The sequence below is a fragment of the Engraulis encrasicolus genome, chromosome 4, assembly GCF_034702125.1.
Source record: "Engraulis encrasicolus isolate BLACKSEA-1 chromosome 4, IST_EnEncr_1.0, whole genome shotgun sequence".
Taxonomy (NCBI): Eukaryota; Metazoa; Chordata; class Actinopteri; order Clupeiformes; family Engraulidae; genus Engraulis; species Engraulis encrasicolus.
This window is the reverse complement of record NC_085860.1, coordinates 56,920,547-56,934,199: the sequence shown is the minus strand read 5'-3', so window position 1 is coordinate 56,934,199 and position 13,653 is coordinate 56,920,547. Positions and strand designations below refer to the sequence as shown.

Here is a 13,653-nt window from a genome sequence, read left to right as displayed (position 1 = left end):
TTTATTGATAATAACAGGGGGGATGAAAACAACCAAAAAGGTTAGGTAAGCAAGAGGCAAGAAACTCAATAGGTCGGCTGTGGCTGCGATACCCCAGAGGAAAAATGCTAAGTGTTGCACCCAAACCTCAATGATAAATCAACAACCTTTTTGGTGTTTTTCACTCCACACAATATGGTCAAGCAACAATGGTAAGTGGATATTTACTACATAAACAGGAGCCAAGGGCTGTTCAGACAGGCTAGGCTGGGCGTCTGGCATACCGGGCAAATCCTGGTGGGCCCATGCCCATTTTCACCCCCTCAGGTCTATCTTTTTTTATTATTATTATAGTTTTTATTGACCACGGCAGTACGTGATTTTCCTAAAAGACATTTAGTACAACAGATGTGACACACAAAAGGGTCAAATCGCAAGAAATGCTGAATTCTCAAGATGGCCACCAAATCCAATATGGCCAACTTCCTTGCACTTTATAGCAAAAGCGTGAAAAACAGTATACAGCTAGGCTACCTCTTTATGTGCTAATAAAATAGAATAGAAATGAAGGCATCGCGAAAAATGCTTGATTTTCAAGGTGACCGCCAAATTAAATATGGCTAACCCATGTTAATGAATCTAACGGACACTTTGTAGTAAAATTATATAATATTATATTTGAGTTGAGTAGTTGAGTAGAGTAAAATTTTACACTAAGAGATACCGAATTGAAACCTTCACACTTTCTTTTCCTCTCATGACAGCAAAGACTTAAAAAAAAACTATTTTTTCTAAAATGTGGTGCTTAAATATGCAAATGATATATCATGTGGTAAAATGTGCACTAGTCTAGAAATCACCTCTGGTCTTTCGTACAAGAACAAGAAGCACAAAATGGTTAAATCTTAAGGGATATGTGGAGACTGGAGAGAGATCTGGCCTGTAATTATTAACTAGTGTCATTAAAGCAGCTGTGACTTTGGCCCTTTTCAAAACAGTAACACTCTGCCCTCTTTACCCAGGCAACCGCCTCACCGTTTACCACTTTGAAACTAAAAAGGACAAGATCTGCTTTCTTTGTCAGACATGAGTAATGGAAAAGCTGAGAAGGTTAAGCTCCAACGCGAAGTTGGGCTACTGGGTGGCGTCTCTTTGATTGCCGGTACGATGATTGGCTCTGGAATATTCATGTCTCCCCAGTTGGTGCTTCTTAACATCGGGAGTCCTGGTGCCAGTCTCGTCATCTGGGCGAGCTGTGGAATGCTTGCTATGCTGGCGTCACTATGTTATGCAGAACTGGGGACTACAATACGAGAGTCGGGCGGGGAGTACATCTACCTACTACGCACAGCAGGTCAACCCATTGCTTTTCTTTGGATTTTCACATCTGTTGCAGTCATACGTCCTGCCAGTCTGGCCGGGGTCTCGCTAAGCTTTGCTATCAATGCGATTGCCCCCTTCTACCAGGATTGTCCTCCACCAGACAATGTGGTGAAATGTGTGGCTGCTGCAGGCATCATACTGCTGACTGTTGTAAATTGTCTGAACGTGCGTTCCTCCATGAACATTATAGTGTTCTTCATGGCTGCTAAGGTGGTAGGCCTGGCCATCATTGTGATTGGTGGTGTTTGGCAACTTGCTGGTGGCAACACAGTCAACCTTGAGAACTCCTTCGAAGGGACATATTGGAGTGTCAATTCCATAGGTTTGGCTTTTTACCAGTGTCTGTGGTCCTATGACGGCTGGAACAATTTAAATTATGTGACAGAAGAGATAAAAAAGCCACAGGTATTGTCACACACACACACACACACACACACACACACACACACACACACACACACACACACACACACACACACACACACACACACACACACACACACACACACACGCACACCTTTGTGGTAGTTATCTTGTTGGGTTTTTGAAGACAAATTTTAACAACAAATTTTAGCAACACATTTTAGCAGTGCATTCTACCAACAAATGGTGCCTAATATTGTATCTATTTTAATTGAGTTTTGATCTGAAAAATACTCACTTGTACAGTTCCTTTGGGTGGGTAAAATGTGCTACTTTTGACCTTTGGAAATGTCCTTCTGCGTTTTTCTTCTGCCAGTCCACAAGCATGCTACAAAAACAGTAGAAACCATTACTAGTGCAATTTGATTCATGCTTGGCTTCTTCTGAACTGAATTGACTGGGCTAAAGTGACACTACCTAGTCTGCATAAAAATCATCTTGGGTCCTGGAAAAACTAGTCTCCTAGGCACCGCCTCTACCTGTGGTGCGTACGGTGCAATGAGTCTCCACTCAAGCTGCGTGGTGTAATCATTGATATGCACCTGGTGGGTGTCAAAGGAAAGGAATAATATGTTGCTGTTGGCGTTTGTTCAAGCGACGCCAAGTTCTGTGCCAAGACCTGTGCCTGTCCTGTTGTGTTGATGAAACGAATCTGTGCATCGGTGGCACACAGCCTAATTGCTCTGTGATGAAGGACGGTTAGTCCGAAACATCGTGCTATTAAATATTTGGGAGCATTTAGCAGTGTTGCGGACCTTTATTTTCTTTTCAGTTATCTTACGTTTGGTCCAGCACCTGTGCCACTGATGTGCGCACATTCTTTGACTTTCTACACAGCCTAATTGCCTCAGAATTTCCAGAGATAGACGTGATTAACTGCAAACCCTGTGATACACCTATTATCAGCGCACAGTTGTGCAAGAATTGAGAAGGACCTGCAGTGTGCCCGCATTTCTGAGTTCGACTAGTGCAGCTATTAGGGTCAGGGTAGCCATCAGCCCATTTTTACGACATTTTTACGACATGTTTACGATGTCAGTGTGTCCCTGTTTGTCTTTCCTCCCGTCCTCACCTTGTCCTTCTGGCCTCGAGATGCAAGGCAACATTATTGACTCAAACTAGACTGATAGTCGGTCGTGTTACTCCAGACTTCGAACAGCAAACTGTATTGCTGTAGACTAATGTCGGGGAAATCTGCATGCAATTTGTATTATTTATGGTCCATAGCCTAATATACGTGAAGCACATTAACTGACTATATGAAAGTTAAATAAGGTAGCTATATTATTGTCTACTACAGTCTGTCTCCTATTTTTTTTCTTGCACTGACAACCCATCTACACTTGTAGTACAAGTAAGTTTGTCCGCCAAGTGCATTTACAACGAGGGCTCTCACAGATTCAACTATGTGTACTGGTGCCCATTGAAGGGCTCTCTGTGTGTGAGGCTACTGTGAGTGCAGTGTTGTTTCTGATTTACTTCAAGCTCCTGGCCTCTCCCTCCCCTCCTCCCAGGATTTCAAATCAGCACAATTCCAAAAAAGTAGTGCGACAGGCAAATCATGGCCAAAAGTCGCATAGTCTATGCCTGGGATTACATTGAAGAGTCTTAACGGCTTAAAAGTCCCTTTTCGATGGTATGCCGAAGTGGAAGCCTAAATTTTGGGGAAGGTTCTCCCAAAGATGGCTATTTTGGTGGTGATCACCATGGCCGTAGCCAGGAGTTTGAAATAAGGGAGGTCCATAATGCACACGCAGCGCGCCAACATTTTTTTAAAGGTGCACTGTGTAGGATCCCCTTTTTCCAGTATGAAAAGTGTAATTTTCCCAGTCATAATGAATACTTCGAATTTGATGGCGGTGGTAAGTATTCATGAAAAAGCTAACATCTGTGAATGGACAACATCAATTCTGAAAAAATAAACTACTAAAATATTACACAGTGCACCTTTAGAGGAATTTGCCATTTTTGTAATTTACAAAGTAGAGAAAAGTATGGAAGTATGGAAAATATAGATTTCCGACAATTCGAACAGGTATACTCAGAAATAGATGGCGATGATAAATAGAAATGATAACACTTGTGAATGGCCAGCATAAATTCTGGATATAAACTACTAAAACAAACTCTACCTTTAAGTAATATTGATATTGATCAATTGGCATAAATATTCTGTCAGTATATGCCTGTATGCTGCAGGATGGCCGAAGAAATTGTCTACTGATGATAGGCAGAAAGGCAGAAGGGCAGAAGGGCAGAAAGAGACCTATCCAATGGTACCACACACTGACCCATACACAAAAGCTATGTAAATAAAAACGTCAATTGAAACATGTATGCAAAAAAAATTGAGATTAAAAAATACATTATTTTCTCTAAAAATGAGGGAGGTCCGGACCTCGTTTACCTCGTATGTGGCTACAGCCATGGTGACCACCACCCAGGATTCCTCTACGCAAGCCCAGAAACAACAGTTCTCAGCTTTGCGCGGAGTGAATGTTATCAGTAGTTGCTATCAGGAGCTCTTCCTTCAACATGGGGCATCTCTCTTTCAATCTCCAGATGTTACGTCAGCAGGTAAGGGCTAGGCCCGTGCGCTGGCTGAAAGCCAACACTTTGACCAATGGCAGAGAACTGGAAGGGTGGGGTCACTCTGAGTGCGGCAGGGTCCAGCAGTTCTGATTCCAGCTGGGACCCTACGTTTCGTCCCAGCTGACTGCAAACAGCGAGTACAATTCTTTCCTCTGTATTGCTGGAACCATTAGCACCAGGGGGTAACCGGCTACCAGCAGACCTGCTCATTCCATCAGCCTTTCACCTCCGTCACTAATGAAGCCTTGGTGAGTGTGGCTGTTGTTAACGTGGGCAGTCAGGATAGGTGGCTGCCGGTGTGGCAGCTTTTGTGATATGCACCGGAATTCTCATCCGCATGTACATCTGCTTGTACGAGGCTATGGCAAGCGATGTGGGACAAATGTATGGCAGGAACCGAATGTCAACATAAACAGAGATTAGGCCTACACAATCTTCGATATGGTCAGCAATTGTTTTGGGGCTGTCATTTATGTTATGCCTACACTTTGGAATTAGATCAGAGTCTTGTTGTTACACGAGTATATTTGATTTACCCCAACTGTACCCTGTACTTAACTTTACTCGGTCTACAAGCAGATACAGGGGGGATGAGAATTCCGGTGCATATCACAAAAGCTGCCACACCGGCCTAGATGCCACTACTAGGAGACCTCCACTCAGGCGAACCTCAGCCCTCAGGCAAGGATGGATTACTGCAAGGGCCTACCGGGCCCAGGCCCAGGGGCCCAAGAGTCCAGAGGGCCCTGAAGCCCAATCCTCTAAATTTCCATTCTCATGTTGTGTAAAATCACAGTTTTAACAACTCTATTTTCACATGTTTTCAGGGGAAAAACACCTGAATGCCCAACAATATAGGGTCTCTAACATCTGGAGGGGGCCCTTTCTTGTTGTCTGGCCCAGGGGCCCATGGAGTCATGATCCGTCCCTGCCCTCAGGATGCCCCATACAGTTTCACATCCAAGATCAAGATGAGGAACAAGTGGCCATTATTCAGTCTGTGGAGGGGAGTATCACATGCCCACCAGATATTCCACACCTTTCATGGGAGACCTTGTCCCCTGGAGAAGCATGTGAGGTCCGTGCCTTTTTGGAAAAATATCAAGACACGTTCAGTCAAGATGACTCGGATCTTGGTTGTACCCCATTACTGCAGCATACAATTCCCCTGCTAGACGATGCCCCCATACGCTAACTCTACCGTAGGCTGCTGCCCTCCCAGTATGAACAGCTAAAAGCACACATCCAGGGACTTTTGGAGCAAAACATTATTCAGCCCAGCCGTGGATCATACTCAGCTCCGATTGTAGTAGTACAAAAGAAAGATGGAGGAGGTATGGTATTGGTATGTGTGTAGACGATCTGCAGCTCGGAAAGACGCACAAGAATGCATACCCACTGCCACGAATCGAGGAATCGTGGGATGCACTGGCAGAGGCAAAGTGGTTTAGTACACTGGATTTCGCAAGCACCTCATAACCAAGTGTCAATGGATGAGCGAGACAAAGAGAAGGGGGCCTTTTGCCACAGCGGGGAAGCACCACAATCTCTTTCACTTACCACAGTCAACCATGGCCCATAGGGTGTAGTAGGGTGCAAGAGACTACATCAGGTCAATATCTGACTGCATCACTGTCTTGGGGGAAAAAACAACTAAGGCTGTTCAGACTGTCACTGGGACGGTGTAATTTGAAACTGGGGGTGTAATGAGCAGGGAAGTGCCGGGAAAAAAACTGTGTTGTTTTTTTTATGGCGTCTCCTAGGCACCGCCTCCACCTAATGGTGTGATGAGCCTCTACTCAGTAATCATTGATATGCAATTCACTTGGGGGTGTAAATGGAAGAATTGTCGAACTACTATTGAGATATGAGCCTTGTGGTCATTCACTTGACCCCTGAGTGGGATTGGTAAAGCCCCTATGTTACATGTAATTATTAACCAGTGTCATTAAAGCAGCTGTGACTTTGGTCCTTTTCGAAACAGCAACACTCTGCCCTGTCTGCTCAGGCGACCACATCACCATTTACCACTTTGAAACTAAAAAGGACAAGATCTGCTTCCTCTGGCAGACATGAGTAATGGAAAAGCTGAGAAGGTTAAGCTCCGACGCGAAGTTGGGCTACTGGGTGGCGTCTCTTTGATTGCCGGTACGATGATTGGCTCTGGAATATTCATGTCTCCCCAGTTGGTGCTTCTAAACATCGGGAGCCCTGGTGCCAGTCTCGTCATCTGGGCGAGCTGTGGAATGCTTGCTATGCTGGCGTCACTATGTTATGCAGAACTGGGGACTACAATACGAGAGTCGGGCGGGGAGTACATCTACCTACTACGCACGGCAGGTCAACCCGTTGCTTTTCTTTGCATTTTCACTTCGGTCGCATTTGTACGTCCTGCCGGTCTGGCCGGGGTCTCGCTAAGCTTTGCTATCAATGCGATTGCCCCCTTCTACCAGGATTGTCCTCCACCAGACAATGTGGTGAAATGTGTGGCTGCTGCAGGCATCATACTGCTGACTGTTGTAAATTGTCTGAACGTGCGTTCCTCCATGAACATTATGGTATTCTTCATGGCAACTAAGGTGGTAGGCCTGGTCATCATTGTGATTGGTGGTGTTTGGCAACTTGCTAATGGCAACACAGTCAACCTTGAGAACTCCTTCGAAGGGACATATTTGAGTGTCAGTTCTATAGGTTTGGCTTTTTTCCAGTGTCTTTGGTCCTTTGACGGCTGGAACAATTTAAATTATGTGACAGAAGAGATAAAGAATCCACAGGTATTGTCACACACACACTCCATGTCCATTTTTACCATCAGTTTACCGCCTCTCTCTCTCTCTCTCTCTCTCTCTCTCTCTCTCTCTCTCTCTCTCTCTCTCTCATTGTCAGTAGTTAATAGGTAAAAAGGTTAATAGTTTATATAATTCCATAAATTAGTTAGTAACAGTACTCACTTATAAGGCATATTTTTCACTTTTCCTGTCAACATCACATTAGACTTAAGTGGACAAATAATGTTAGGAGTTAAATAATGTTAGGAGTTTGGAATATTTGGGGGGTTAGAAGGGGATTCAACAGAAAGGTTTGGAAACCACTGCAGTAGCCAGTCTGATCCAGAACAAGCAATTTGTCTTTCACAATGTTAAGGTGGGGAAAAGGTCGTGAAATTATTTGTCTTTCTGACATTTTAGTAGACTTTTCATAGCCACTGCACCTTATTATGCCTTGTCATACCTTCATGTCTGTGAATGATTGGAGTCACTTAAAAAGCCAATTTCACGTGTAACAGACAAAGTTGTTATCTTATCTACAGTTTAATTGTTTTAGTAGGTATGGTGTAAGCATGGTCAGATGTGTGCCTGCCTATACTTAAGAACATTTCTCTGCTGATGTACAAGTTCATAAATCCCACACTTTGCACAAGAATGATTGCATGCATCCTTTACACAATAATCTGTGCAAATCAAAAGACTATAGTCACATGTTTCCATACACCAAGATTGAGGAACCATTAAATGACATCAATTCAGTATCCCCACTCACAGCTGTCCAAACGACTTTAACAAAAAGAGTATCTTGATGTTACAATGGCATTCAGGAAATTGGAACTGCGTTAACCTGATTATTATTCATTAACAAATCCAATCACAGTGAGTTTAGTGATGTTAACAAAAAAAATTCAATTTCTGAACATTTTTAAGGTGAATTTACCCAGAGCTGTGATGATTGCCATTCCATTGGTTACCCTGCTGTATTTGCTGGTCAACGTGAGCTACTTTACATTACTGACACCAAATGAAATGATAACCTCAAGCGCTGTTGCGGTGACATGGGGGTGAGCAAATTTCACTTGTATTATTTTTGTTATATATCACTCATCAATTTCTTGCTATAATGTCTAACTAGAACCAACCCTCTCATGGAACATACATGCCTGGTAAAAAAAATAATAATACTGCACTAAATAAATGGAACATTTCCAACTCTCAATGGACACATTTAAAACATGTCACATTCGCACAGGTAAATGCAGTTCTCTGAAGTACGCCTGTTCCATTAGACAGGGCTAAAGCACATTTACAGTTGTGTTTGAATTCGTTCAATCCCCATTTCATCAAGTTTGATTTTTATTTGTATCTGGTTTGTAATCAGATCAAAGACAACTACAACCAATATGTCTGGTGATGTACAAACAAATGTCATTTTCTGTGTTTACATTATCCAAATTATTGAACCCCTTAGGCCCTACATACAGTACATCCTTAGTACTTACTACAACGTTCTTTGGCAGGTATAACACCAAATTAAACTATGCATAAGACTTGTGCAATCTGGAGGTACCCAGATAGGTTGAGAATAAACATGTGCACAGGCTGAGAATGAAGTGACTTAAGTGAACAGCAAGTGGTGGCACTGGCAGATGCTACTGTACATTGGCCCCAGGGATCTAAATTAACAACATGATGGTGATCATTCAGTTTGACTGGTAGAAAAGAAAACTTATATGCCAAGTTGACTGATCGTGTGTGTGTTTAGCTAGTGAGATGCAACATCTAGGCTATGTAGTAGCCAAATTGGTTAATTTATATCCCTGATTGTCTCCATGGCCAGGAATAAGATGCTTGGAGGTTGGGGGTGGCTAATGTCTCTGGCAGCAGCTCTCTCTGCCTTTGGATCACTGAATGGCACATTCTTCAGCGGTGGCCGTGTGTGCTTTGTGGCTGCAAGAGAAGGGCATCTGGTGAGTGGCCATGTTTGCGGTCATTTATAATTCACTTTCAAAAGGCTGCATGTTGTGTGATTATCACTATCATAATTAAAATGTTCACAAATGTCTCCCTAAATAATGACATTGCTCATGTTCCATATGTTTCCATAAACGGAGCCATGTGCCATTGCAAACAACACAAAATATATGACTAATGCGAATGTGCCAGTAACTAAAATACTGCATGCTTGAATTAACATGATTTTTAAGTTATCCTTGTTTAATTTGTGTTTTGATTTATTTACAGCCGGACATCCTGGCCATGGCCCATGTGCATCGTTTCACACCTTCCCCTGCACTTATATTCACATCTGCAATGTCTCTCATCGTACTAATTCCAGGAGATTTTCAGACCATTGTCAACTTTTTCAGGTACAGTAGCTTGCAACCCTGCACTTCTTTTTCATGAATATTGTGAGACATACTTTATGCAGTTACACTGTGCTGAAGGATACAGTATTGTGCTGAACTTACTCTATGCACATTTTGGAAATAACTTCTGTGCGTATCAAAATATTGTTCAAAAAGTTACTTTTCAAAGGGGGTGTGCTCATTATTGCAGGGTACTGTATATTGAATCTTGTTTGTGTCTGTATATGGTAAAAATGATCATTGCCACTTTAGACAAGACGTCATGTTGATCAATGTGTGACAGGCCTCTGTATCAGTATCTGCTCTCTTGAATACACAGCTGGAAAATAATGCAGTTTGCATACTCTCTTGAATAACAATATTTGAAACTACTTCAAGTCCTCCAGACCCCAAAATCAGATCCGGTACATACATAGGCTCCCCAGCAGAGTGGCTACGGCCCAAATTGTCATGACACTCCTGGCGACCGTTTTTGGATGGTTAGGCTTGGAGAGTTTATGGAGAAGGAGCAAAAAAGGCTGACAAAAATGGCTTATTTCAGTGAAATTATCTATCAACACAATATCCAAGGAAAATATTTGAAAGGTATCACTAAATATTGCCTTAACTAATATGGACTGATTTTTCAATGTTATTTTATCAATTCATATGATTTAAGTAGATATTTATTATGTATCCTTTGATTTGTATTGACTGAAGAGCACAGGTCTATCTACACAAGATGATGGTACTACAGGCCATTTTCCAGTGTTTTTAGCCATTGCTGTGTCCACCTTGGTTCTTTTTCTTCCTCTGTTTCTTCCGTTCATTCGGATATGTCCCCATTTGCATCACTTCCTGCCTTCAGTTTTTTCCAAAATTTTTGAAAATGAAATTCGACTTTAATGTTTCTTCATTTTTGTTCAGTTTTACAGCATGGTTCTTTTATGCCCTCACCCTGAGTGGCCTTCTTTATCTAAAGATCCGCAGGCCGGAACTGCCACGCGCATATAAAGTATGTAACAAATATTGTGATTTCTGAAGCTCTCATTGGAGTGTATTAGTGCATTGCCTTGTAGTCCTCAGTTTGATGATTAATGAGAAACTTAAAGTAGGCCTATCGTAAAGTAAAAGTCCTTCCACCTACTGTATAAGAAATAGAAGAAGAGTACAGTGATTGGAATGGTTATTGCTCTATTACCGACTAACTTTGATTTTTTTTTTTCTCTCAATTTTTAACTTCAGGTTCCAATCATCATCCCCATCTTTGTCCTCATGGCAGCCGTTTTTCTAGTCATTGCACCCATTGTTGACGATCCACAAATTGAGTACTTGTATGTCACACTCTTTATCCTAAGTGGTATCATTATCTATATACCCTTCATCCACTTCAAGCTCTGTCCTGGAATTCTGGACAGGGTGACAGTTTTCACACAAATATTTCTTGAGGTGGCCCCAGCTGACAAAAACCTGTGAAGGAAGAAAACCAAAGCCATTCAAGCTAGTAGTTATGCCATGAGATTGTGAGAATTATGGCCTTCGGTCTTTGGTTTCTTGATTTGTGCTGACCTCTGTGCCTCTCCTCACATGTACTGGACACCCACTATACAGTACCTTTGTTTACCGAGCTGGCTTTCTCAACGAACAATGTAGGTTACTGATGCCAGCTTTCTAAAACCAAATTTTCGGATGATGCTCCAAAAGGATGCAGAGATGACCAAAATACTTGTTCTTGCCTACATTCGAGTAGGGTGCATTCAGGTAAATTGGGCCACTTTTCAGCAAATTCAGGAACACTGATGAAATCTGAGGAAGAACATCAATACATTACCCAAACTTAAGTTTGATTGTGTAAAGTGACTCATAATCTTCCATTTCATGACAAAAAACAAGATTAATGTAAAAATTATACATTTTTACAAGTTTTACTGACAGGTGTGTCATCCTGGATGGAAAAAAAATGCATTCAGGTGAAATGGGCCACCTATTCATTCCAAAGGTAAAACTAAGAATTGCACAAAAGAAAAACAAAATTAGTGATGATTTTAATATTCCTCCATTTGTTTTTGTTTTCAACGCATCTGTTCCCAAAAAGATATCACAACTCCATTAAAAGAGCTCCCCTGACACCTCCATCTTCAATAATATAATAGTTACATTATTTTTGTAGAAAACATGAATGGTAATTCCCATAGAAAAAAGCGGCCCAAATTACCTGAAAGGGGCGGCCCACTTTACCTTAACATGTTCAGCCAAAATGTGTTTTTTTTTTTTTTTTTTTACATTTTTAGGTATTTAAAGTTCACAATGTTGCCACAACTATGTTTTTCCAGATTAAAGGCACACATTCAAAGCTAAAAACATATCCGTAGTTTTTATCACATCTGAAAACAGTATCATCCTTATTTTATCTAGACTATTTCTTATTTTGGCAAGACTGAAAATACACTTTCTTCTGTCAGACTCCATATGAGGGTTCTCCCTGCCCATCAAAAAGGTGTTATGCAATTAAAATGACTTTAAACAGATAGAGTGGTAATGTTGCAACAATTTCAGTACATTTGTGGTGGTTGGTCTGTAGAATTAAAATAAATGAGACACCCAATGCTTATGCGGCCCAATTTACCTGAACGCACCCTAATAAATGTATATAATGGAGAATTGAGTTTCTTGTCATTCTTCTCATCAAAATGAAGACCAAATTGGAAGACCTCTAATGTATATGCATTATAGTGTCCATGACTTATTATGATGAGTAGTGTGTATGAAAACCTGAATTTACACCTGGTTTGATTTATCATGTATTCTAATTCAGTGGTTCTTAACCTGGGATGCGGGCACCCCCTGGGGGTGCACCGGAGATTCTAGGGGGTGCGCAGAATTTTGTTTGTGTTGAGGTTGTGCCCAAAATTATGGTTACAAACATTATAGTTAGTTCAAATTAAGACCAAATTATAACATGGTATGGTCCCCATTTAAGTCATTAAGGTATTGATTAATGTCTCAAGCAAGAATCATTGAAATCAATCACTTTTTTAAAAAAAATAGTGCATATAAATTAATGTGCAGAAGTTTGTGTTGGGGGTGCACGGCTTCCTTTTAGCACAGGAAAGGGGGTGCATTGAGTAAAAAAGGTTAAGAACCACTGTTCTAATTCATTCTTCATGCCATCTTTGTGTGGATGGCAAAATGCAATTTGCATCTAAACTCACACACTGGGTGGGGCAGGGTCGCTGTTCTCCCTGTCGAAGCAGGTATAAGGGACATGCAAGTCTTCCACCAGGGTAGGACAGTTGGCTGGGGTAGGTGGTGTTCTCTTGTGCAGATGCACACGTCCCACACCATCCTATTGTGTAAGGTCAACATGATTACACCATCTTCGATTAAGGCCTGTGATGCTTGCTGCACGAAATAAGATGTGAGCACATGTGCACATTTTGTGCATACAGTAAATGTGTCGTCATTTACAGTATTTGCCTACTGCTTGAACACTATAGGTTGATGCTTAGACCAAAATGGCATATTGTTAAGTTGTTGGTAACATAGCTTAAACACAGTGTGCCGTACCTTAAACAAAAGTTCTGCTTAACACTGGTCCAGCAATTCAGCAACACACATTTTGCTTTATGCTACACACTTGCTCATGGTCACTGCACACTTTTTCCTTCATAAGACACTCCATTAAAAAATGAACACTCATCATATCATTGGGAAAACACATCCGGATGGATGTATGACAAGATTTAGGCACCGACAATAAAACACATGCTTTCAAAATTAACCACTATTCTGCCAGTTACAAAGTTGCATTCTTTATATTACATAGCACTTATTTTATTTTGCATTTATTTGTTTTACTTTGATGGCTTCTTTGCTAAATTCACACCTTCCTACACTCAAACAAAACAACAAATACCACAACGGTACTAAAGAGTAGAATATGGAGTGGCATTGACTGACTCACGTTCTGTAAAACCTACCCTGATGGCAGGAGTAGCCTTTTGTCTTCATCATCACATATTAGGTATGAACATGATAGTTTGTAGAAATACACATAATAGTAGATATCAGCTGCATATTGTGTCTGGAAATGTATTGTAACTCGTTACTTTACTGTAAGCAAACCTCATACCTCATACCCAAACAAAAAAAGTATATTG

General features: G+C 41.4%; 1 protein-coding gene across 1 annotated transcript; it reads left to right on the top strand.

The window, feature by feature from the left end:
* Positions 1–1,065: 1,065 nt before the first annotated feature.
* zmp:0000001267 (b(0,+)-type amino acid transporter 1) lies at positions 1,066–12,144 on the top strand. The gene is made up of 6 exons (XM_063197913.1): positions 1,066–1,767; positions 8,076–8,209; positions 8,986–9,115; positions 9,390–9,514; positions 10,421–10,508; positions 10,739–12,144. Exons 1-6 carry the CDS (start codon positions 1,066–1,068, stop codon positions 10,967–10,969), a joined length of 1,410 nt encoding a protein of 469 aa, XP_063053983.1. The 3' UTR covers positions 10,970–12,144.
* Positions 12,145–13,653: the final 1,509 nt, after the last annotated feature.